The sequence below is a fragment of the Mastomys coucha genome, unplaced genomic scaffold, assembly GCF_008632895.1.
Source record: "Mastomys coucha isolate ucsf_1 unplaced genomic scaffold, UCSF_Mcou_1 pScaffold22, whole genome shotgun sequence".
Lineage (NCBI taxonomy): Eukaryota > Metazoa > Chordata > Mammalia > Rodentia > Muridae > Mastomys > Mastomys coucha.
The window spans coordinates 26,715,376-26,736,560 of NW_022196905.1; the positions used below are offsets into that span (position 1 = coordinate 26,715,376).

At 54.1% G+C, this 21,185-nt stretch overlaps 2 protein-coding genes across 7 annotated transcripts in view; one reads left to right on the top strand and one right to left on the bottom strand.

The window, feature by feature from the left end:
* Nucleotides 1-17,583, top strand: part of Smtn (smoothelin) — a 22,519-nt gene extending 4,936 nt beyond the window's left edge. For 2 of the 6 annotated variants that reach the window (XM_031340526.1, XM_031340523.1), the window contains exons 3-20: nt 1,818-1,966; nt 2,338-2,431; nt 2,527-2,605; nt 2,700-2,797; nt 3,664-3,984; nt 4,071-4,143; nt 4,725-4,796; nt 4,897-5,412; nt 5,569-5,741; nt 8,717-8,869; nt 8,954-9,029; nt 10,004-10,168; nt 10,264-10,326; nt 10,483-10,555; nt 12,155-12,328; nt 12,516-12,633; nt 13,151-13,302; nt 17,277-17,583. In XM_031340526.1, the coding sequence (XP_031196386.1) occupies nt 1,818-1,966; nt 2,338-2,431; nt 2,527-2,605; nt 2,700-2,797; nt 3,664-3,984; nt 4,071-4,143; nt 4,725-4,796; nt 4,897-5,412; nt 5,569-5,741; nt 8,717-8,869; nt 8,954-9,029; nt 10,004-10,168; nt 10,264-10,326; nt 10,483-10,555; nt 12,155-12,328; nt 12,516-12,633; nt 13,151-13,302; nt 17,277-17,427 (2,700 nt within the window). In that variant the 3' untranslated portion in view covers nt 17,428-17,583. Of the gene's footprint in view, nt 1-1,817; nt 1,967-2,337; nt 2,432-2,526; nt 2,606-2,699; nt 2,798-3,663; nt 3,985-4,070; nt 4,144-4,724; nt 4,797-4,896; nt 5,413-5,568; nt 5,742-8,716; nt 8,870-8,953; nt 9,030-10,003; nt 10,169-10,263; nt 10,327-10,482; nt 10,556-12,154; nt 12,329-12,515; nt 12,634-13,150; nt 13,303-14,226; nt 14,394-17,276 lie in introns of those variants that run through there. The other 4 variants (XM_031340528.1, XM_031340524.1, XM_031340525.1 and 1 more) reach the window with 4 other exon arrangements.
* A 179-nt stretch (nt 17,584-17,762) lies between these two features.
* Nucleotides 17,763-20,439, bottom strand: Selenom (selenoprotein M). The gene is made up of 5 exons (XM_031339195.1): nt 20,225-20,439; nt 18,997-19,032; nt 18,783-18,817; nt 18,205-18,283; nt 17,763-18,115 (listed from the first exon to the last, which is right to left on the bottom strand). The coding sequence occupies exons 1-5, from the start codon at nt 20,345-20,347 to the stop codon at nt 17,957-17,959; spliced, it is 432 nt and encodes a 143-aa protein (XP_031195055.1). The 5' UTR covers nt 20,348-20,439; the 3' UTR covers nt 17,763-17,956.
* Between the last annotated feature and the right edge of the window lie 746 nt (nt 20,440-21,185).

Here is a 21,185-nt window from a genome sequence, read left to right on the forward strand (position 1 = left end):
TGGTCTACAGAGTGAGTTCCAGGACAGCCAGGGCTACACAGAGAAACCCTGTCTTTAAAAAAAAAAATGTATCAAGAATAAGTCTGGATGGGCCCAACAGTTAATTAAGAGCATTAGACCCAAATTTGGTTCCCAGCACTCCATAACTCTAGCTCTAGGGATCTGTTGCCTTCTTCTGGCTCCACAGACACCCATATGCATGTGGCATCCACTCATACATGTCTCTATACATGCAAACACATGAATTAAAATAAATCTTAAAGGGAGGATGGATAGAAGCTGGCTGGCCGAGATGGTGCCTCCCTTTACTCCAAGCACCCAGGAGACAGAGGCAGGCAGATCTCTGAGTTCCAGGACAGCTGGGGCTACAGAGCTAGTTCCAAAATAGCCAGGGCTACACAGAGAAACCCTGTCTCAAAAAAACAAACAAATGGCAAATGGGGATTTAGTGTTGGGTCTGACACTTTGGGTCACTGACAGTTTGGGTTTCAATAAATATATCAATATGTTCTGTCTTTCCTTTTTCTACTACTGACTGACTAGAACCAAGACGAGACCACCCCTAGGTCACTGTTCTCTTTCCATCTTCTGCTTTGTCCCGAGGGCTATTGTCCCACCTGGTGAATTCAGAAGAAGTGACGGGGAGCTTATGTCCTGAGAGTAGAGGGAAGGCTGCGACCTGATGGGGATTCTGGCCTGGGCTTCAGAGCACTGGCCCTCCATAGCTCCTCAGGAGTGTGATCTTGCAAGGCTGTCCCCAAGACTTTGGCTGCTCTCTTCAGATTAGTACAAGCTGGTTAGTGGCTAAACTGGGCTAGCTCACACTCCTTGTTGAAACCTGTTTATCTCTGCACACCCTTCACCTCCTAGCTCTCCAACTGAGAAAAACCAACTAGGAAGAAGATTGGAAAGGAGAGTTGGTCATCCTGCCCTTACTTGCTCCAGTTTGCCTATCAGACCCACACCAGCCAACCCTGAGCCAGCTGTCTCCCTTACTATCCCTTTGATGGGGCACTTTGGTATAAGGAGTGGAGAAGGCACCAAGATTGCCTGCAGAGCACATAGAGAGTGCACTTTTCTGAACCGGTTTCTATCAGGTTCCCAATTTCCTTATAAGCTGATGGGAGCTCCTATACTCCGTAGACATCTCTGGCGTATCTAGTAGACCCTCGAGATAGCTGCCTTATTCTTATCTCTCTAGGGGTCCAGCCCTTATCACCCTGGGTCTTGACTTCTTCCATGATGGCTAAGACTAGGCCAAAGTCAGTAAAGGGAGAAAAGTAACTCTCTGTCAAGCAGGGAGCTAGGCTTCTGCCTCTGTTTCCCTATCTGACGTCTTTTCCGGCAGGGCCCGGCTACTCTGAGGGACTAGATAGGTCACCAGGGGACTTCAGCTACCTGAATCACCCTTCCTTTTCCCTGGACCCTGGTCAGTAGCTCAGTAGGGTGACCACACTCTTCCTGCTGTGGCTTCCTAGTCTAAAAGGTTAACGAAAGACTCAGGAGAACAGATGCCAAGTCTCACAAAGGAGTGCCTGGCTGCTTGGCGCCTGGCTTGGATCAGTCAGTGGTTGCAGGCTGTGTACTCACAGAAGGTGGTCTCAGCACCACAGTGCACAATGGGCTTCTCGGGATCTTTGGTGTCATGAGCTAGGTCGCCCCTAAAAATCCCGAGTGGGAGCCAGGCACGTGGAAGACTTAGAGTAGAGAGACTGGAGACAAGCCATCCATTGTGCCCCTGGCAGAACTGTGGGCAGTTGGTGCCAGTCCTTTGCCCCTGACAGAATACCCACCCCTCACTCCCACCTACATTGCAGCTGGAGGTCACAGCAGATCTGGCAGAACGGCGGCGGATCCGCTCAGCCATCCGGGAGTTGCAGCGGCAGGAGCTGGAGCGAGAGGAGGAGGCTCTGGCATCCAAACGTTTCCGTGCTGAGCGGCAAGACAACAAGGAAAACTGGCTACAGTGAGTGGCAGAGGGGGCTGGGTTTTCAAGTGCAGATGTGCCGAAGATCAGCTTATATGGAGGCAGGTGTGTCTGTTACCCATGAGCATTGGAATGCACAGGGATATGTGTGGGTAGGGAACGAGTACTAGCTATGGCTATGTGGTGTGGGTAGCGTGTGGCATTTGTGCCTGTGTCCAGGGATGTGTAGATGGATGGATGGATGGATGGATGAATAGATAGATAGATAGAGATATTGATATATATTGATATTGGTATTTGCTCAGAGGTTCTGCATAGATAGCTCCATGTCTCCCTGCCAGTGTTCAGGCCTCTGATCCTGACCCTTTCTTTGAGCCCACATCCTCCAGCCACTCACCATGTCTCTGCAGCTCTCAACAGCGAGAAGCTGAACAGCAGGCTTCCCTCGCACGGTTGGCAGGGAGACTGGAGTCCATGAATGATGTAGAGGAGTTGACCACACTGGTAAGGCTCAGGGCAGACAAGGAATAGGTGAAGGGTAAATGAAGAACTACCTGGATTCCGGGGTGCAACCCCTGTTGCCCGCCTGTCACCCACAGCTTCGGAGTGCTGGTGAATACGAGGAACGCAAGCTGATCCGAGCCGCCATCCGCCGTGTGCGAGCTCAGGAGATTGAGGGTGGGTGCCCTGCCCTCTGTAGACTCACCCTTGCCCTGCATCTCAAATCTCACATCACTTCCTGACGCTTACCTTGCTCTGCCCTTCCTTCCAGCCGCCACCTTGGCTGGGAGACTGTGCAGTCGACTTCCCGGTAGTGGCTCCCGGGAGGACAACAGGAGGCAGGCAGCACACACATTGGACCCTGGTGAGGTAAGGAGTATAGGAGTGAAGGGAGGACCACCCAGAGTCTGGTGCCTCCTGATGCCAGTAGTTCAGGGTGTAGTACCTGTGTGCCTTTGCTATGTAGTCATGTGACTGGGAGCTGGCCCTTGGCCAGTGTTTGAGGAAACCCCGGAGCTCGTTTCTTATACTCGGGCAACTCCAACTGTATGCCTTCCACTCCAGACCTTCAACTCAGATAATTCTCTCAAAGCTAGCCTGTCTACACGGCTCCAAGTTACTGTTCCTTCCCCAACACTACTCTCACGGATACACTGGTGCCTCTCTTCCACTCCTACCTTCTACCCCTCCCCCTACCACCCAGCATGTGCTCAGCAGTCAGAAGGATCTCCTAGACATGCAAATCTAGTCCTGGTGCCACCCCTGCTTAAACACATCTGCCCCTTACCTCCAGACAGCCGGCTCTCCAGGGCGTGCCTGTCAGGCCCCTGCTAAGTAGTGCTCAGTGTCCTCTCTGTTCTTCAGATAGCATGAGAACGCAAGACATTACCATTTCCACTGATGGCCAGCAGAGGACGCTAGCTGCCTAGTGCTGCACAGCTTGACTTCTGTCTGATTCGCTAGACTGAGGCTAGAGCTCTGGGTTGGAGGGTCCTTTAGGAATGGGAGTCCCTAGGACATTTCCTATTATCTATCCCCAATCACTGGCATTAAGATCTTGCCCTTGTCCAACCACCTTTTGCACTGACTAGCCTTCCTTATGCAGGTGTGCCCTCGGGAAGCCGTGCCCAGCCCCTCTGCTTTGCATAGCCTGCTCTGTCAGCTTGGTCCTCCGTGGGTGGGGGTAGCATTCAGAGTCAGACAGACCGTGGTTGCATCCTGTGTGTCCGCTGCAGGTGCCGGAGCCAGAGCAACAGGAACGGCAGACAGAAGTACGAGAGCCAACCCCAACCCCAGAGGACACCAGCCAGGATGGGACCACAGTGACACTCCTGCTGAGGGCCCCGCCTGGGGGCACACCCAGCTCATCTGCCTCCCCTGACAGTTCACCCACCACTGCCTCTCCAGAGCCTCTACTGGAGCCTGCAGGAGCCCAGTGTCCTGCTACTGAGGCTCCTGTCAGCTCTGACCCACTTTCACACCCTTCAGAAGCTCCCAGCCCTGAGCCCCCCATGTCGCCGGTGCCCCCCAGCTCCCAGGGGCGGGTCATCAGCAAGGTGAGTTGGGTGAGAGATAGGGATGCCAGGCAGGTGTGAGTTCCTTGGTCTGAGAGCCCCTTTCGATGTAATGTTTCCCTTGGCAGCTCCTGCCTGGCCCCACAGAGCCCTCGGATACCTTGGTCTCCACCCGGGTCTCCTCCAACACTAAGAGAGCAGGTGAGGATCCCTGTTACAGGTTACTACAGGCTTCTGCTTCCTCCTGTCCTGTCCCATCTCTCCCCATGGCCCTCCCCTTTCCCTGCCTGTAGGATGGGTTCTGATGCTTCTCTAGCCTTCTCAGGTCCAGGCAGTCCCTGACACTGCCCACCACAGCCTCTGAGGTGTTCCGCCCCTGGCCAGGCCCACTCCTGCCACCCATGGCCAGAGGCCTTCTTACAGCCTTGAAAGGCAACAGACCTCAGGCACATTCTTCTCCCCAATAAGGGAGTAGTACACCCATCACCCAGCTGGATCTATGGGCAGTACTGGCGGCAGGGGGGGGGGGGACGTGGGTTGTCCCTTAGTCCCATCAGTAGGAAGAATCTGGATACCTTTCTCCGGCCCTAACTTACTTCTGGCCCCTTTGAGTGCCCACGTCACCCTGGGGTCAGTGCAGGAGAGAAGGGAGAGTTGCAGCTGAGTGGGCAGGCCTCTGCAGTGGGTGTGGTAAGGAGGCTACAGAGGTGTCGAGGAGAGGTCTGTGACGTCCCTTCTTTTCCACCCCCTGTATGGCTGCCACACACTCACCAACCTATCAGACCCGACTGAGCCGAAACCCTGCCAACGTTCCCTATCTGTGCTCAGTCCCCGACAGTCAACTCAAAGTCGAGGTACTGTCCTTTTTTTTTTTTTTTTTAACCATTAACCATCCCTAGATTCTGGGCAGCCCCTATCCCACCCAGCCACTGACAGCTTTCTTGTCTCCTCCAGAGCCAACCCCCGTTGCAGGACCATCCCAGTTCCGCCGAGCTGGCTCTGTGAGAGACCGAGTCCGCAAGTTCACATCTGATTCTCCAGTGGTTGCCCGGCTCCAGGATGGCCCACCCCGAACAGCCCTTGCTTCACAGACCCCGACAAGGCTCCCGGGCCCTTCCCTCATCAGCACCACCCCTGCCTCCTCCTCCTCCAGCAACTCCTCCTCTCCAAGTCCCAGTGATACTTCCTCCCACAAGAAGCAAAGAGAACTTGCTCATTCCCTGGCCCAGCTTCAGAGCTGCCCTCAAGAGGAGGGCCCTGGGGGGCGGGGCTTGGCTCTCAGGTCCCTTGAAAACAGAGCAGGGGGGCCCAAGCCCTGCTCAGAAGAGCCCAGTACCCCACCACCCGTGGCCATCGGCACTGGGGAGCCAGGGGGCAGTATGAAGACCACGTTTACCATTGAGATCAAGGATGGCCGTGGTCAGGCCTCCACCGGCCGGGTGCTGCTACCCACAGGCAACCAGAGAGCAGGTAGGCTTCTCACTGCTGGGGTGGAGTGCTCGCACCCTCAACTCCTGGTTCTGCATGCAAGGCAGGTGCTGTGACCAGTGTCCAGGGTGCGGCTCACCTTGACTGGCACTGCCTACACTCCACCTGGCCTCAACAGCAGCCCTCTCCCCCCTCCAGAATTGACTCTGGGATTGCGGGCGCCCCCAACCCTTCTCAGCACCAGCAGTGGGGGCAAGAACACCATCACCCACGTCAGTAGCCCTGGTACTGTGACCCGACTGGGCAGTGTCACTCACGTCACTACCTTCAGCCATGCCTCCCCTGGTAACCGAGGAGGCTGCAACTTTAAGGTGAGCCTCTCCACAGTCCACCAGCCTCACTGTTCACCACCTCTGGGGACTGCTTAAGGGTATAGGCCGGCTTTCTCTATGGTGCATAGAAAGAAACTGAGGCCAGAGAAGCTAATAGTCCACAGTTGGTGACGTGGCTAAGACTGATCCATGCTATGTCACCCAGAGGCGTAGCTGAAGTCTCCCCATATGCTGATCTTTTGTTGTGTAGTTTTGTTTGATGTCGAGTCTCTTGTACCCTGGGTTGGCATTGGTCCAAGTATATAGCCAGAGCTGACCTTGAACTCCGTGATCTTCCAGCCTCTACCTCCTGAGTGCTGGCATTACAGACATGAGCGAGCCACCAATGCCTGCATCTGCTTGCTAATCTTTGACCCTGCTACCTAAGTTGATCAGTTCACTCTTAATGAACAAGCATGAAGGCTGCAGCTCATGAGGGTTGCAGCTCACAGATGGTGGTAGGGGCTCTGGTCCTCTTCCTACAGTAGCCTCTACCACATATCCCCCTAGTCCCAGCCAACACTGAACATCGGCCCCAACGTGTGGATCAGATCACACGCTAATTCAAGCTCAGCCTAGTCCATTAGGAGATGGTTGATTAGCATCTTTGCTACGGAGGCAGGCCCCCTGATGAAGACAGGCAGGCAGGGGGCACCGGGCAAGTGAGGCATCAGCCTCGCAGGTGCCACGGGAACTGAATACGAGGCACTCCTTCTATTATTCATTCCCAAGCTCAGGATCAGCTGATTGGGAGCTCAGCTGGGAAAGAGATTCCCGGTGGGCTGCCCAGGTAAATGCCCTCTGTGCTGTATGAAAGACTGAATGGGACTTTGACTGAGGTGAGGCGGTCAGATGGTCAGCTATGGGCCTTCAGTGGGGTAACAGGGAGAGAATGTGAACAAGATCAGCCTTCTGGCAACAAAGCAGGACCCAGTAGGCTGGGATGGCTGTCGTGAGGGATGGTTAGAGATGGGGGGGCTCTTGTGGTGAATGAAGACTTGTCTCTGGCACTAACGTCTCACCTGTCTCCCCACCTGAGGAGAACAGATGTTGGGTCCATTATGCATTTGTGCAGAGGCTGGGGTTGGATTTGAACACTATGGCTGGGCTAGAGGACATGACTCTAAGAGACAAGCCCCCATTACAGTAGAAGTCCCATGTTCCTGTGCCTCTCTTGTCTTGACTAATTCAAGGCTTTCTAAAAGAATGGGGCACGAGAGCAGAGATATGCAGGAGTCCAGCAAATAGAAGTCTCACAGCTAATATACCTGTAGTCTCAGTCCAGGCCCTCCATTTTTCCACCTATGGGGCTCTGGTCTCAGTAGGCCTTGAGCTGTGCAACAGTGTGTCCGCCTGTCTGAACAGGCTACCCATCCCCCCAACCCCCTCTGCAAAGGAGCCCAGAATAGGTTTCTATTTGGGCAGTTGCTCCAGCTGGCTGGTGGCAGGCTGGGAGGCCAGCAGGGGCGGGGCAGGCTCACTGCCCTTGCCTTCGCCCTCAGACCAGCTGCGACGCTGCCAGCATAGACAGCAGCCTCTGCTACTGTCCCACCATTGTACCCCAAAGAGTCCCCACTAGCAGTATGCCGGGAGTGCCGGGGCCTGGGCCTGAGATGGCTGCAGCCTTTGAGGAACGGTTGAGCCAGGCATTACAGGAGCTGCAGGCGGTGGCTGAAGCAGGCCGGTCAGCGGTGACTCAGGCAGCCGATGCAGCTCTAGCCACTGTAGAGCCAGTGGCTCAGGCAGCCGAAGAGCTTCGAGCAGAGACTGCAGCTCTGAGCCGGCGGCTAGACGCACTGACCAGGCAGGTGGAGGTGCTGAGCCTACGGCTGGGTGTTCCGCTTGTGGCGGACCTGGAGTCTGAGCTAGAGCCCAGTGAGTTGTTGCTGGCTGCTGCCGACCCTGAGGCCCTCTTCCAGGCAGCTGAGGATGCTGGGACCCCCGTGGCCCACCCACCTGCCTTTAGCACCCGCCGCAGCTCTTCTGGGGGGCCCTCTCGAAGGAGCAGTCTCGTAAGTCAGCCCGTGGGAGGGAATTGATTTGAGCCTGGCTCTGCTGAGTGTCTGTAGATGTACCAATGCGGCCTCGGCCTCGGTTTACTTTACTGTACAGAGTGGTACAGTGTATAGTGAGGTACCTCAAAGGTTGTCCCTCTAAGATTGGGACAAGAAGATACCAGGCTCTTGCCCTGGCAGGTGTCCTGCAGCCTCAACCGGGCCAGGCCTCTCCAAAACAGCTGCCACCTCGGCTCTCCTTACCCTCCTGACAGGCATAGGCTGAGCGAGGAGGGGAGGGCTGTAGTAGCTGAGCTGGGACTTGGCTTCAGGGGCGAGGCGGGAGGGAGATCCCCTGGGAGAGAGAGGCCAGTGCTGGATGCTCCATAGAGAATGGGTCCCAGCAAGGTGGAGAAGGAAGGGAAGTTGTACAGAGCTTCTAGGGGTCTCGGTTTGGGGTGGCCCCAGTTAGACACTTTATTAGGAGCCCTCGTGACCTGGTCCAGTGCCTTGGCAATCAAGATTTGGGATCTGCTGCCTAGGAGGAAACTAGAAATGAAAGATTAGAAAGAACTCAGGATGGAAACCACTGCGCTTAGCCCACAGGCCACGTAGGACTCACAGAGAGAGGACCTGTGGCAGAGTCGTTTGGCTGTCCTAGCCTCAGTTTCCCCTATCTCTAACAGAGACAGTAAAATTCTCAGTGCTTATCCAGATGCTAGCTTCTACTGAATGGAAACCGTTGTTACTGCTGCTACCAATTTGTTTTAGTATGACTCTGGATATGTGAGAACTCTATTCAACGCTTCCAGTTTCACTACGGTGGACCCGAAACCAACATGGCCAACCTACATTAGCTGGGCTGGCAGGCTGCTGGGGTTATTTTTAATACTATACCAGCACCCCCAGGATGTAATCCTCTTCCACCCAGGTTTCACCCACATCCCTGCATAAACCCTACACCCTCTCCACACTCTGTAGATGGAGCCAGATCCAGCAGAGCCCCCCTCTGCCACAGTGGAAGCAGCTAATGGCGCAGAGCAGACTCGAGTGGACAAAGGCCCAGAGGGGCGGAGCCCCCTGAGTGCGGAGGAGCTGACAGCCATTGAGGATGAAGGAGTCCTGGACAAGATGGTACGTTGGTTAGCTCTGGTAAGCTAGGGGCTGGTTGAGGGTCGGGATCGACAGGCCTGTAGGCGACAACTGCTTTATCTACAGCTGGACCAGACTACGAACTTTGAAGAGAGGAAGCTCATCCGGGCTGCGCTGCGTGAGCTCCGACAAAAAAAGAGAGGTACAGAGGCAGTTACCCTCCTAGATGTAGCCACTCCATTCCTCAGCTGCTGGCCTCATTCCAGAGTCCTCCCATGGACACTCCAGCTCAGTAGTTGTCACTCCCCCGAGCCAGGCAGCTCCCTGGCCTCCTTGTCCTGTGTCAGACCCCTCAGCCTTTTTCACCCTGCATCTTACTGCTATCCACGGTCCAGTGTGGCTTGCTTGAATCCAGATAATCCTCCCAGTGGCTCCTCCTCCTGTTGAGACCCTGTTAGTGTCTGTCCCTGGGTGTGCCTACTTCCCTTTCCTACAGCTTCTTAGGTCTTCTGTCCCTCATGCTGTAGGTTTACTTCTGAAACAGTTGTTCTCTGAAAGCAGTTATTCCCCCACCCCACCACACCCCCAGCTGGCAGTCAGACCGCCTGCTGCAGCCTTGACAAGCACTCTCCCACTGGCTTGCGTATGTCCTGATGTTCCTTTCCGTCACCTGCTTGCTTTTTCTGCAGACCCAGTTAACCCTCTTCACCAGCCTTTCTCCAGTGTCCTTTGCCTGGGTCTGATCACTTCTCCCGATACCTCCACCCACTCTCTGGGTTTAAGTGTTCCTTCTTCCAGTTGCTCCTGTCCTTCCTAGGACTAGTTTGAAGGTCTACCTCTCAGCTGCTCTGTCCATCCAACTCTCTTCCCTCCGGACTCAGCTTCTTATTCCCATAGAAACCTGTCTTGGATCCAGACACCCCTTTGATAACATATTCTACGTCCCCGCTTCCATCTGCAGACTCCATCACCCTCAACACACACTCAGCTCTGGGCCAAGTTGTGGTTGTCCCCCCCCCCCCCACATCCATCCCTAGAGAGGCACTGGTTTCCTGTGTCACTGGTGTTTCTAACGAGCTGCCTCCACTCCATCCCGTGTGCCCCTTGTGTCTGTGCATGTGTGCTGTGTGGCGCTGGGCTGCCCTTCTGGACGTGCATGGGGCATTCCCTGCTCAGACCAGAGGGACAAGGAACGAGAACGGAGGCTACGGGAGGCACGGGCCCGGCCAGGGGAGAGCCGAAGCAACATGACTACAGAGACCACCACCAGGCACAGCCAGCGGGCAGCTGATGGCTCAGCTGTCAGCACGGTTACCAAAACTGAGAGGCTCGTCCACTCCAGTAAGAGGCTGAGTGGGGTTTGGGACTCACAGTGAGCTTAGCATTATCCCCTGTGCCTGTCACACACTTCTTCGCCCCCTCTCCTGTCCTTCCAGATGATGGCACTCAGACAGCCCGCACAACCACAGTGGAGTCGAATTTTGTGAGGCGCTCGGAGAGTAAGACCACCGGCTCCCTCCTGTGCCTGCCTGCCTGCTCACCACTTTAAACATTCTGTGTCTTCCACTGATCCTCCACTTTCTTTTCTCCACTGTGGCTATCATCATCTCTCCTCATGTCCAGCCCAGGCCCTCACCTCACTCCCTTTTCCACAGATGGCAGCAGCAGCAGCAGCACCACAGTCCAAACCAAGACCTTTTCCTCTTCCTCGTCCAAAAAAATGGGCAGGTGAGCACGGGGCAGTGCCTCTGGGGAGCTCACCGTGCACCCGTTCTGCAGGAATAGAGACTGACAGACTGAGAGAAAGAGCTGCAGTCGTGTCCTGATTGCTTTGTGATCTCCCTGGATCCTCAGCCGCACCATAGGGTCGGGGTGGAAGATGCTTGTGGAGGCTAGACACATGCTGAGAGTCTCACCCCGAGCCTTAGACCCACCTGCCAGTGCTTGCTGGCACTTCCAACATCTGCAAATCATTTCTGGGTCCCAGAGCATGCTGCTGACTTGAGGCACTCGTGAAGGAGGGTTCTATCTCATGGTACAGACGACAGCAGGCAGAAAGCCAGTTACTGGAAGTTCCAGGAGCTCTCAATGACCTGCATGCAAATTCCGGCCCTGCAGCTGTGTCCTGAAATCCTATAGCGACCTTAATTTCCTCATTGTCAGTGAATTATAGTGGAAATAGTGTGGATTCTCCTCACCCCTTGTGAAGTTTGTTTCCTTACATATTTATTCATTTTGTCGGGATCTTCTGTTTTGCTTTGTTTGAGTTACTGGGTTTTGGAACCTAGGGCCTCACGTGTACTAGGCAAGCACCGCACCGCTGAGCTACGTGCCTGGCCCTCTTTTCACTTTTTTACTTTGAGGCAAGGTCTCTCCCTAAATGGCTGCTTATTAGTATTAAACTCCCTCTGGTGGTTCAGCAGGCTTTGAACTTGCCTCAGCTACCAAGGTTCTGGGATTCTAGGCCTGTTTTGTTTTTGTATTTTTACATGGTGGAGTCTCACTGTATGTCCCAGGCTAGTTTTGAACTTGTGATCCTACAGCCTCAACCTCCAGAGTTCTAGTATTACAGGAGTACACCAACACAAGTCCCTTGTAGTTTTTAAATAGCAGAGTGGAGGACTGGGATGTAGCTCATTGTCAAGCATTTGGTTAGCACACAGGAGACTCTGGATTCCTAACTGTCCTGGAACTCACTCTGTAGACCAGGCTGGCCTCGAACTCAGAGATCCACCTGCCTCTGCCTCCAAGTGCTGGGATTAAAGGCGTGCACCACCACTGCCTGGCCACTAGGCAAGTTCTTTTTCAGTGAGCTACCTTTTATTTTATTATTGAGTCAGAGTTTCCCTAAGTCATCTAGTTTGTAGCTTAGGTGGTTCTCGAACTTGTCATCTTTTTGGTTCAGCTTCCCCAGTAGCTGGGATTACCAGCCTGTGCCACAAGGCCTGGAACTTGGCACCCCTTTAGAAAAGTCTTGGGGACCAAGCCTGGTCAAACAAGCATGGCTACCAACATCCTTTATCTGTGCCTCTATCTATGTACTCCTCTGTAAAACAGGCGTGACAGGGACACCCACTCCTTACTCTTAAGGACACTCTCAATTCCCTCTAACCTCTTTTTCATGTGTTAGTGGAAGTAACTGGTGGGGTCTGATGCAGTCTAAGACCTCTCCCAAACACTGCTTCAGAGCAGCGCAGGACCCCATGCAGCTCTGCTCCTCCACAAGTTTCAATGTTTCCAACAACATCAAGCTAAGCATCCTGGTCTGCTGCCAAGAGAGAGGACTCACTCTTCCTTCAACCTAACATTCATTTTGTCACCCTCCAGTATCTTCGACCGAGAGGACCAAACCAGCCCACGTCTTGGCAGCCTGGCAGCCCTTGAAAAACGACAGGCAGAGAAGAAAAAAGAGTTAATGAAGGCGCAGAGTCTGCCCAAGACTTCAGCATCCCAAGCACGGAAGGCCATGATTGAGAAACTAGAGAAAGAAGGCTCTGCAGGGTCAGTGGAGAAGGGTAGAGGGGTGGTCTGGGTGTGGGGGATAGGCTTGAGGCTCAGTGGATGGAGCCAGAGATGGGAGAAACAGGGTACCAATGTGACAGGAAGGTTGAAGATCATGGTAGACTAGACCAGAGGTCCAAAGGGTATGTGGGCTCTTATGACCCTCTTCCTTATGCTACCCCCACAGTGGTCCTGGCACACCCCGTACAGCTGTACAGCGTTCTACCAGCTTCGGAGTCCCTAACGCCAATAGCATCAAGCAGATGTTGCTGGACTGGTGCCGAGCCAAGACCCGCGGCTATGAGGTGAGCCCAGCGGAACTCCTCAGCTTGGCACCCTCTTCTGAGAATTGTTTGGCAGCTATCACAGCTCTGGCAGAAAGCATGAAAAACATTCTCAGATGGGAAGACTAAGTCTCAGGGAGACCACATGTCCTGCTCTGGCTCCCTTGGGTTGGTGGGCATGATTTAGAGATAGATCCTGCTCTGGCGGGGGGGGGGGGGGGGTCGGGGTCCCTTCAGTGTCCTACCCAGTAAATTTCTGTGAGGGAGGGAGTGACTGGAACATGACCATAGCCTCAGTTGAGTGGCACTGGGCTTCTCAGTAGCCCCTCCCCCTAAAAAACAGCCACTTAGGGGTTAAAGAATCCAATTGGAAGAAGCTCGTGTTTTGACTACTCACCTACTATATAGCCTTGAACAAACAAGGTCTCCCTGAGCCCAATTGCTCTAGGACTGGGATGCCAAAATGCGGGGGAGGGGTGGATAGCAACCATGGGAAAGTTGCCCCTAGCGTCCTGATTGGTGCTTCTGCCTCCCAAAGCACGTGGACATCCAGAACTTCTCCTCCAGCTGGAGTGATGGGATGGCCTTCTGTGCCCTGGTGCACAATTTCTTCCCTGAGGCTTTTGACTATGGGCAGCTTAGCCCACAAAACCGGCGCCAGAACTTTGAAATGGCCTTCTCATCCGCTGAGTAAGTATGGGTCCCGTTCTTCCGGTGTCAGCTGGGCTCAGCAGCCCTGAGACCCCATGGAAGTGGCCAGTTGTACAGTGTGTCTGCAGACGAGACCCCCCCCCCTCCCCAGAGAGTTTCTATCCTCCTCTACCCACCTGTTGTTGAGTGTGCCAGGTGCCCCACCGGAAGGAAGGAGCATCAGGCCCCGCCTACCAGCCCAGGCTGAAACCCATCAGGTGGCCCTTGTCCGGAACCTCTCCCTCCTCCATCTGCCCTTGGTCCTCCTCTCTCCATTTCTCTGTCCTGCTGTCCTCCCACCATTACCAGAGCTTCCTGCTCCCACGGGATCCCGGCTGGAGATTCCAAAAGGAGGCTCCTGGCCCAGGCACCGTGCCCGAGTGACCTATATAGGCTTATATAGGACATCGAAAGCCCTCCACTTTGGAATCGTTGCCCCTTCTGCACACTGCACCCAAGCACCCTCCTCCATCTCTTTCTTTTCCTTCTCTTCCCTTTCTGATTCCCTCCAGGATTTCTCCTCCTCCTCCTCCTTCTCCCCCTCCCCCACACCTCTCACGCCTCCCTCACTCCCCTCTCCCTGGGGCACAGCCCTCCTCTCCAACCTCGGCACCAATGCCGTTGCCCCCCTCCCTGCGTCCCCGCTTGCCCCAAGAGTTCTCTGCACCTGTGACTGGTTTGGCCCCCCACCCTTGTCTGCACCGCACACCATTAGTGACGGGTAGTGAGCGGCACGTCCACCACTGGGAGGGGGCATGCGGGAGGCTGGCAGGCTGCGGCACTGAGAACATAACTGAACTCATGTCTCTGTATGTGTATGTGTGTGTGTCTCTGTCCTCCCTTCTCTTTTGGCCTCTCTTCCCTCCTTCCTCCACCGGGTCCCCCCCCCTCTCGTGCCCCTTCCTGGCCCCCTCCCCTCCCCAGGACCCATGCGGACTGCCCGCAGCTCCTGGATACAGAGGACATGGTGCGGCTTCGAGAGCCTGACTGGAAGTGCGTGTACACGTACATCCAGGAGTTCTACCGCTGTCTGGTCCAGAAGGGGCTGGTAAAAACCAAAAAGTCCTAACCCCTGCTTGGGGCCCCACGGTGAGAAATGTCGCCTCTCCCACCTGTCTCATTTCACCGGAATCTGCTCATCAGTGCACTGAGAGGGATAAGGGGAAAGTGAACAACAGGAGAGACTTAGAAAAGCCAGAGGAGACAGGCAAGATCCTCGGTGACACTAGGGTATGGTGACAGGGAAAAAGACTGACAGGGAGGAAACAAATCTAGGGTCTGAATAGTTCAGACGGAGGGAAGAAAAGGAGCTGTAGGCCCAGGAACAGACCCAGCAAGGCTAGAGAGGAGAGAGATGAAGAAGACAGCTTAGCCTGGAAGGAATGAACCTGATGAGATTGAAGGAAGGGACCGCAGTTTGAGTTTGAGCATCCTTGTGAGGACCCAGGAGCCAAAGGTTACCCAAACGGGAGAGATGTGCTCAGACTAGGATTCCACAACAATCCTTGGGAGAAACTTGAGATGTTCAAGATGGAGCAGCATCAGAAGGGACAGGATGGTGTGTGCTTGCAGCCCCAGCACGCAGGAGCCTAAAGCTAAAGGATCACAATTGAAGGTCAGCCTGGGCAACACAGCAAGACCCTGTCTTACAAACAAATAATCAAACTAGAAAGGCAGGCTCCCTGGTCTGGTTTGAAGAAAGAGAGGGTCAAGATGCCACTCAAACTCGGAATGTGACATATGGGGAGCTGGTGGTGTCCTTCTCCAAAGTGAGGAGCTTGGGAACAGGGCCGGTTCAACAGGAAGATGTTTCTGGCTGGATTCCCCCAAGCCATATGGCTTTTCACCTCAGGGCCACAGTAAAGAGTTCCGATATGACCTGGTTTTCCTATTACAGATAAGGAGCTAAGAGAGCAGATTCGGGTCACGGAGTGAGGCCAGGGTCTCCATTGAGGTGTTCTTTTTCTAGACCCACTGCTATATTCCCACCGCTTTTGTAGACAGGTAGGAGGGAGGTGGGGGTAGGATCACAGAAGAGGGCGGAGTCTCACCAAGCATCAGTGAGCACAGGTAGAACAAGCACCCAGCACCGAAGTAAAGCTAGAAGTCCAAGGGGAACAAAGGAATTGCTGGAGGAAATGTGACTCAGGGATGGAGTCAGCAAGGTGCACAGGGTGCTTGCTCTCCTGGGTCAGGGTCCCCAGGGGAAGGAACACATGCATGCACACACTCAGGTTCAGGTGTTCAGGCTTGGTACTGTCTCTAGGTCATATATGGACTTTGCTCCTGCTCAGCAGGCCACTTGAAAGAGAAAGGCTTTGCTTAGTGTAGCTCTGGCCGAGTAGGAAAGTGTGACTCAGCTACGTGCTGTTGCTTTAGTTGCCTAGTGTTTGGCTTGTCACTTGGGTAGCCTGAACCATGTACCCCAGTATAAACAATGGCTTTATAAGGTCTCCAGGGAAGGCACCACAGGCAGGAGGGAGCTCCAGACTTGGAGGGAGGCTGGGATCCCTGCAAAGATAGCTACAGTTGGAAGATGCTCCAGAGAGAGTCTGCCTCTTCACCATGGTACAGCTAGATAAACAAACCCAAATGTGGGGTGAGGATGACCCGAAGGGCACGTAGCCAGTCCACAGTAGTGCCAGGTACCTGTCACTTACTCTGAGTACTGCCAAGGTCTCCAAGTGAGGTTGGGAATGTCTCATGGGGGTGGGGTGGGGCTGTAGTGGGGTCACAGAAGAGTCTCATCCAGCATCCACGAGTGATCAGAACAGGGACTGAGAAACTTTCCTGCTTCCCGACATCTTTGTGAAAGTCCTGGTGAGGAGCTGAGCTGTGGTCCCAAAGACACCAGAGGCTGAGACAGGAGGCTCACAGATTCCAGGCTTGCACTACAAGAATCCTTGGACTACAGAATGATTTCAAGACTAGCCCCAGCAACTTACTGAGACCCTGATCTCAAAAAGTAGAGGCAGGATGTGGTAACTCAGTGGGAGAGAGCTTGCATTTCAAGCTTGAGGCCCTGGATTTAATCTCTAGTACCCCAAAATGCAAAACAAACAAAACAAAACAAAAAAACAACAAAAAACAAGTCTTGGGTGAGCTGGGAGTAGACCCCAGTCCTACCACAATGCTGGGTATGGCCATGCAGGAAGCAGAAGGGAAGTGGTCTTGGGTTTATCTAGCTCAAGCCTAGGAAAGGCAGCAATCTGCTTGTTTTTCTTGCTGAAGTAAGCTTTGAGCAGCGGTGATGAGCCAGTGTAAACAGGAGGCAAAACAGAAGATATCTTAGGCACAGGAGGGAAACAGGCTGAGCTTGGACCCCATCTTAAAGCTGTAGGGGGTGGGAAGGTTCCCACAGTAGGGAAAGGGGAGCTCGAGGCAGTTGTCAACACCCAAGGTTAAGGGCTTGTATCTCATACCAGGTTCAATCTGGCTTTAAACAAACCTCAGAGTTGGTTTCCTGAATAAAGTGTATGACTAGAGCCCTCATCTAACTTCCTAGCTCTACCCAATGCAGATGATAGGGGTTGAACCACTCCAGGAATACCCCTGGCCTCCCCTAGGAGAAAGTGTGTCATTGGGGAATCCTGATGGTAGAATAACACTAGCCTAAGGGGAAGGCTCCCAAGGGTTGAGTGGCCTAGCTGAGACTCTACCAACAGGGATACAACAGGGCACGAGCAGGAGGTGGGCCCTCCGGAGAGCGGTTGAGTCCTAGAGCCAGAACCTGCCTGCCTAGGGTGGGGCATGGCTCACTCCTCAACTCCTCAAATTCTACCTGCCTGCTTAGACTATGGGCAGGATGGCTCCTGGGTTTGGTTGTGGGTTACCCTTCCTGGAAAGCCTTTCCAATCGATGGACAGTCTGGAGTTTATGCAAAGACGAGCAGACTGCGACAAAGACCTCAGGGTAGAGGGACACCACAAGAAGCAGGCTGGCACTGACAACTCCTGTGCTCCCCTCCCCTGCAGGATGCTGGTGGACTGTGTACCCTTGGTGGAGGTGGAGGACATGATGATCATGGGCAAAAAGCCCGACCCCAAGTGCGTCTTCACCTATGTGCAATCGCTGTACAACCACCTGCGGCGCCATGAGCTGCGCCTGCGCGGCAAGAATGTCTAGCCACTCTGTTCACACCGCCTGCGCTGCGGGCTGCTGTCCCCACGCCCCCAGCACCGGCCCCTCCCAGTGCGCCTGCCCACTGCTGCCCCGTCTGTCGGAAACACCTCTCCCCCTTGTACACACGCAGCGTTTTGATAAATTATTGGTTTTCAACGATCCTGATTTCTCTCTGCTGTCTTGGGGGGGGGGTGGCATCAGATTGTGAATTATCCCCAAATGCCCTCCCCCGCAAACTCCCGCAACCAGGCAGTGGGAGGAGTCACCCGAGGATGTTCAGGAACTCCTATTTGATCTCCCACACCATCTACTCGCAGCAAGTAAGAGGAGACTCAGCATGGAGGAAGAAGATTTAATAGAGCTGGGGAGGGGAAAGGGAGGATTGAGAGGAATCCCCCCCCACACACCCCATTTCCGTTGCTTTGGAGACTGGCGTCGGCCCTCAGCAAGAGAGATGCTCCCGGGATACTGAGCGCTTCATTCTGTCTCCGGGGCGCTGGCAGGGGGTTCCCAGCTCCACCGTGGCTCGAGGCTACAGGTCGGCGCGCTCTGAAGCGTCCTCGGGGGGCTTAGCGGGCGCCCACAGGTACTCGGGGGGCACCTGCGCTTCTGGCGCCGACTTGCGGTAGAAGCCGAGCTCCTGTACCAGCGCGTTGATCTCGTCCCGGGTCATTTGGCTGAGTGGGATTCGCTATGATGGAGAAAGGGCGGGATCAGCACTTAGCCACTGTTCTGGAGCCCCCACCCCCACCCCCATCCCCACTCCCGCCAAAGCCTCACCTCTAGTTCCTGGTAATTTCGGCTTAACAGCACGAGTTCGGGGTCTGCCCCAGGGAGGTGCTTCATCACCAGGTTGTGGCTGCAGGAGATGTTAAGGAGGTGGGAGGGGGAGCAGAGGCAGAGAGTCGTGACCCCGGGACCCTTTAGCTGATCACTTACTTTAAGCCTAGGTGGGGACCCAGCCCTCATTCACTGTGAGATTAGGGTTCAAAGAAGTAAAGGGCCTTCTCTCCACTAGTAAGCTCTCTTCCCTACTTAATTTTGGACTTCCTGAGAATTCTCCGGACAGTTAATATCAGCCTCTTTGGTAGACGAACAACATTTTCTATCTTTGAAAAAAAAAAAAAAACAGCCGGGCAGTGGTGGAGCACGTTTTTAATCCAACACTTGGGAGGCAAGGCAGGCGAACTTCTGAGTTCAAGGCCAGCCTGGTCTACAGAGTGAGTTCCAAGACAGCCAGGGCTACACAGAGAAACCCTGTCTCGAAAAACAAAGAAGAAAAAAAGAAAAAAAAAAACTGAGGCTTCTCCCACGTGCCTTCTCTTATCCCCCTTCCCCCCAGAACAGAAAAAGGATACTACAGTTGAATGTCCTCGGTGACAAAGGCCTTCACCTGGTGAGGAACCACAGCATTAGAGAACAGGGCTTCAGACATGGGCAATGAGGCCCTTTGAGGTCATATACCTAGTCAGGTCCAGTCTCCTGCTTCACAGTACAGGGATTCCCAAAGGGCCCCCAGTCAGTGACCAGCATTCCTTATTCCCTAAGAGGGACCCTTTCCTTCAAACTCACCTCCTTCAGGCGATTCAACTGTCATCCTCCACAGGTCTGGAGAGAGAGAAATGGGATAATAAACCAGGCGCCCCTCACATGCCAGATATACAGCCAAGACTAGACTGTCCTTAACGCTGAACTGGGTCAGGCAGTGAGTGGAGGTAAAGGTCTTGTGAGCAAGGGGACCTCTGTACAGGATGGGAAGCTCGAGCCTAGAGCCACAGAGAAAGGATGAGGGAGAGGAACCAGCCATGGGTCCCTGCCTACACGTTACTAATAGCTGACCAATGCCCAGGAGACATGTGTTACAGCATTCACCGTGTTGTCCGTAGAATTCTAACCCTAGCCTTTGGCCCTTGAAACCTCATGGGAGAGTCAGACTAGAAGGAAACAGTTCAGAACTACCCTAAGGGCCCAGTTAGAGGCACCTGCCATCTGGTCCCCGCCCCACCCCATGCAGAGGTAGCCCCTGCCAGACACCTGTGGTCCAGCTTCATAAACCATCTGGCTGCTCTTCCCTAACTTGGGAGGATGGATGGACCTTCCGTACTCCTGAAGGGAGGCCACCGACCAACAGGAAGTCCAGACCTCCCTATTTCAGGCCTCGCTTGCATTCCCTTTTGTTAAAATAAGCCAACTAAGGCCCATGAAGAGTCTGCAAGCATGTGAATCACTTAGGAAGACTCCAGGGGAGTCCTTTGGCCGGCAGGATGATGGGGGGCAGGTCCAGGGGGCTGTGGAGTGTTGGTATCTTATTTCCCTCTCCTCTCCTCCAGTTCCAGCATAGTACAGTGAGGGGAGGAGCTTAGAAGGTCTTTTCTCCCCACCAGAAGAAGAAAGATTCTGGAATGCCAGGCACTAAGTCCGGGTAGGGGTAGGAATAACGGAGAAAAGTGAAGTTATCCAGAGAGAAGAGAGAAGTTGGGTCCTAAGGGGCAGTTTTAGAAAAATTATAGCCTGGAAAAGAGGGGACTGGGTGTCCAGAGACCCACGGTAAGGCCAAGCCTGGAGCAGAGCAAGGGTTCAGAGTGCCAGGCCGCAAGGACGAGGCTTCTGACTCTCCCAGTGGATGCTGTTCATCCTGCGGCTGGGAAATAAAGGGGATGATTTGATTCCCGGACCATGCAGGAGGGAAAGAGGAGGACTCGGGAATTCTGGTATTCATGAGGCCAAAGCGGACTGTGTTCCAGGATGAGAGGCAGCAGGGTTGTGGAACTGTACTAAGGTTGGGAAAAGGCGTACTCACCTCCACCCGCCCCCTGGCCAGGCCTCGAAGACGGTTCCAATCCGGTCGGTAGGTGGTGGCGGAGATGGCTGGAGCCACAAGGGCTGCGAGAAGCAGCAGCAGCGGCGACAGTAAGATGCTCATCTGTGCCCGGCAGGAGACGTTCCGCAGGCTGCACCCAAACTCGGCCGCTGCGCCACGTCTGGCCCGCAAGCTGGCCCCGCCCAAGCCAAAGGCTCCGCCCAGCCATAAACCACGCCTCCAGAGCTAGAAACGGTCCCACTCCCATCCCACCTAGATCGGGTGGGTGCCTCCCACTAGCCCCCAGCCCTGTCCTTGCTACTCTCTGGTCCTCCAGACTTTATGTTCCCAGTCCTCACAATTTCCATATTGCCTTTGCCCACTAAGTGTGAACGCTCCCTCAGGATGCCAGGAGACAGCGCTACTTCGCGTCACTAGAGGGCGCAGGCGGTTCGCAGATGGACAGGAGGATTTCTGGGTCAGAGAGTTAAGATAAGGAAGCAGGAACCTAGCAGATCTCCTTGATACGCTTTTGATGTTTTTGAACAAAATTCCGATCAAAGCTTCAATTCCCCAAAGCACACGTTGTAGAGAGGACCATTACCTATGCCCCGCTCAAGAAAGCTCAGCGGGTAAAAGCGCTTGTTATGCCAGCCTGACACCCGAGTTTGATCCCCAAAACCTTCAAGGAAACATGAGAAAAAACCAGCAGTTTCCACAAGTTGTGCTCTGTCCTCTACAGGAGTCCCCAATCTTTCACATGGCATGTCCGTGCCTGCACAGGCACACACGTGGGCACACACACACACATCATCATCATCATCATCATCCTTAATATAAATTCTTACAAAGGACTATTACCTATCCTTTTTACCTAGAAAAGCTGAAAAGGTTAATATACATAATGCGTCTCGTAGAACAGTATCTGGTCAGAGATGGTACTCACTAATCTCCTACTGTC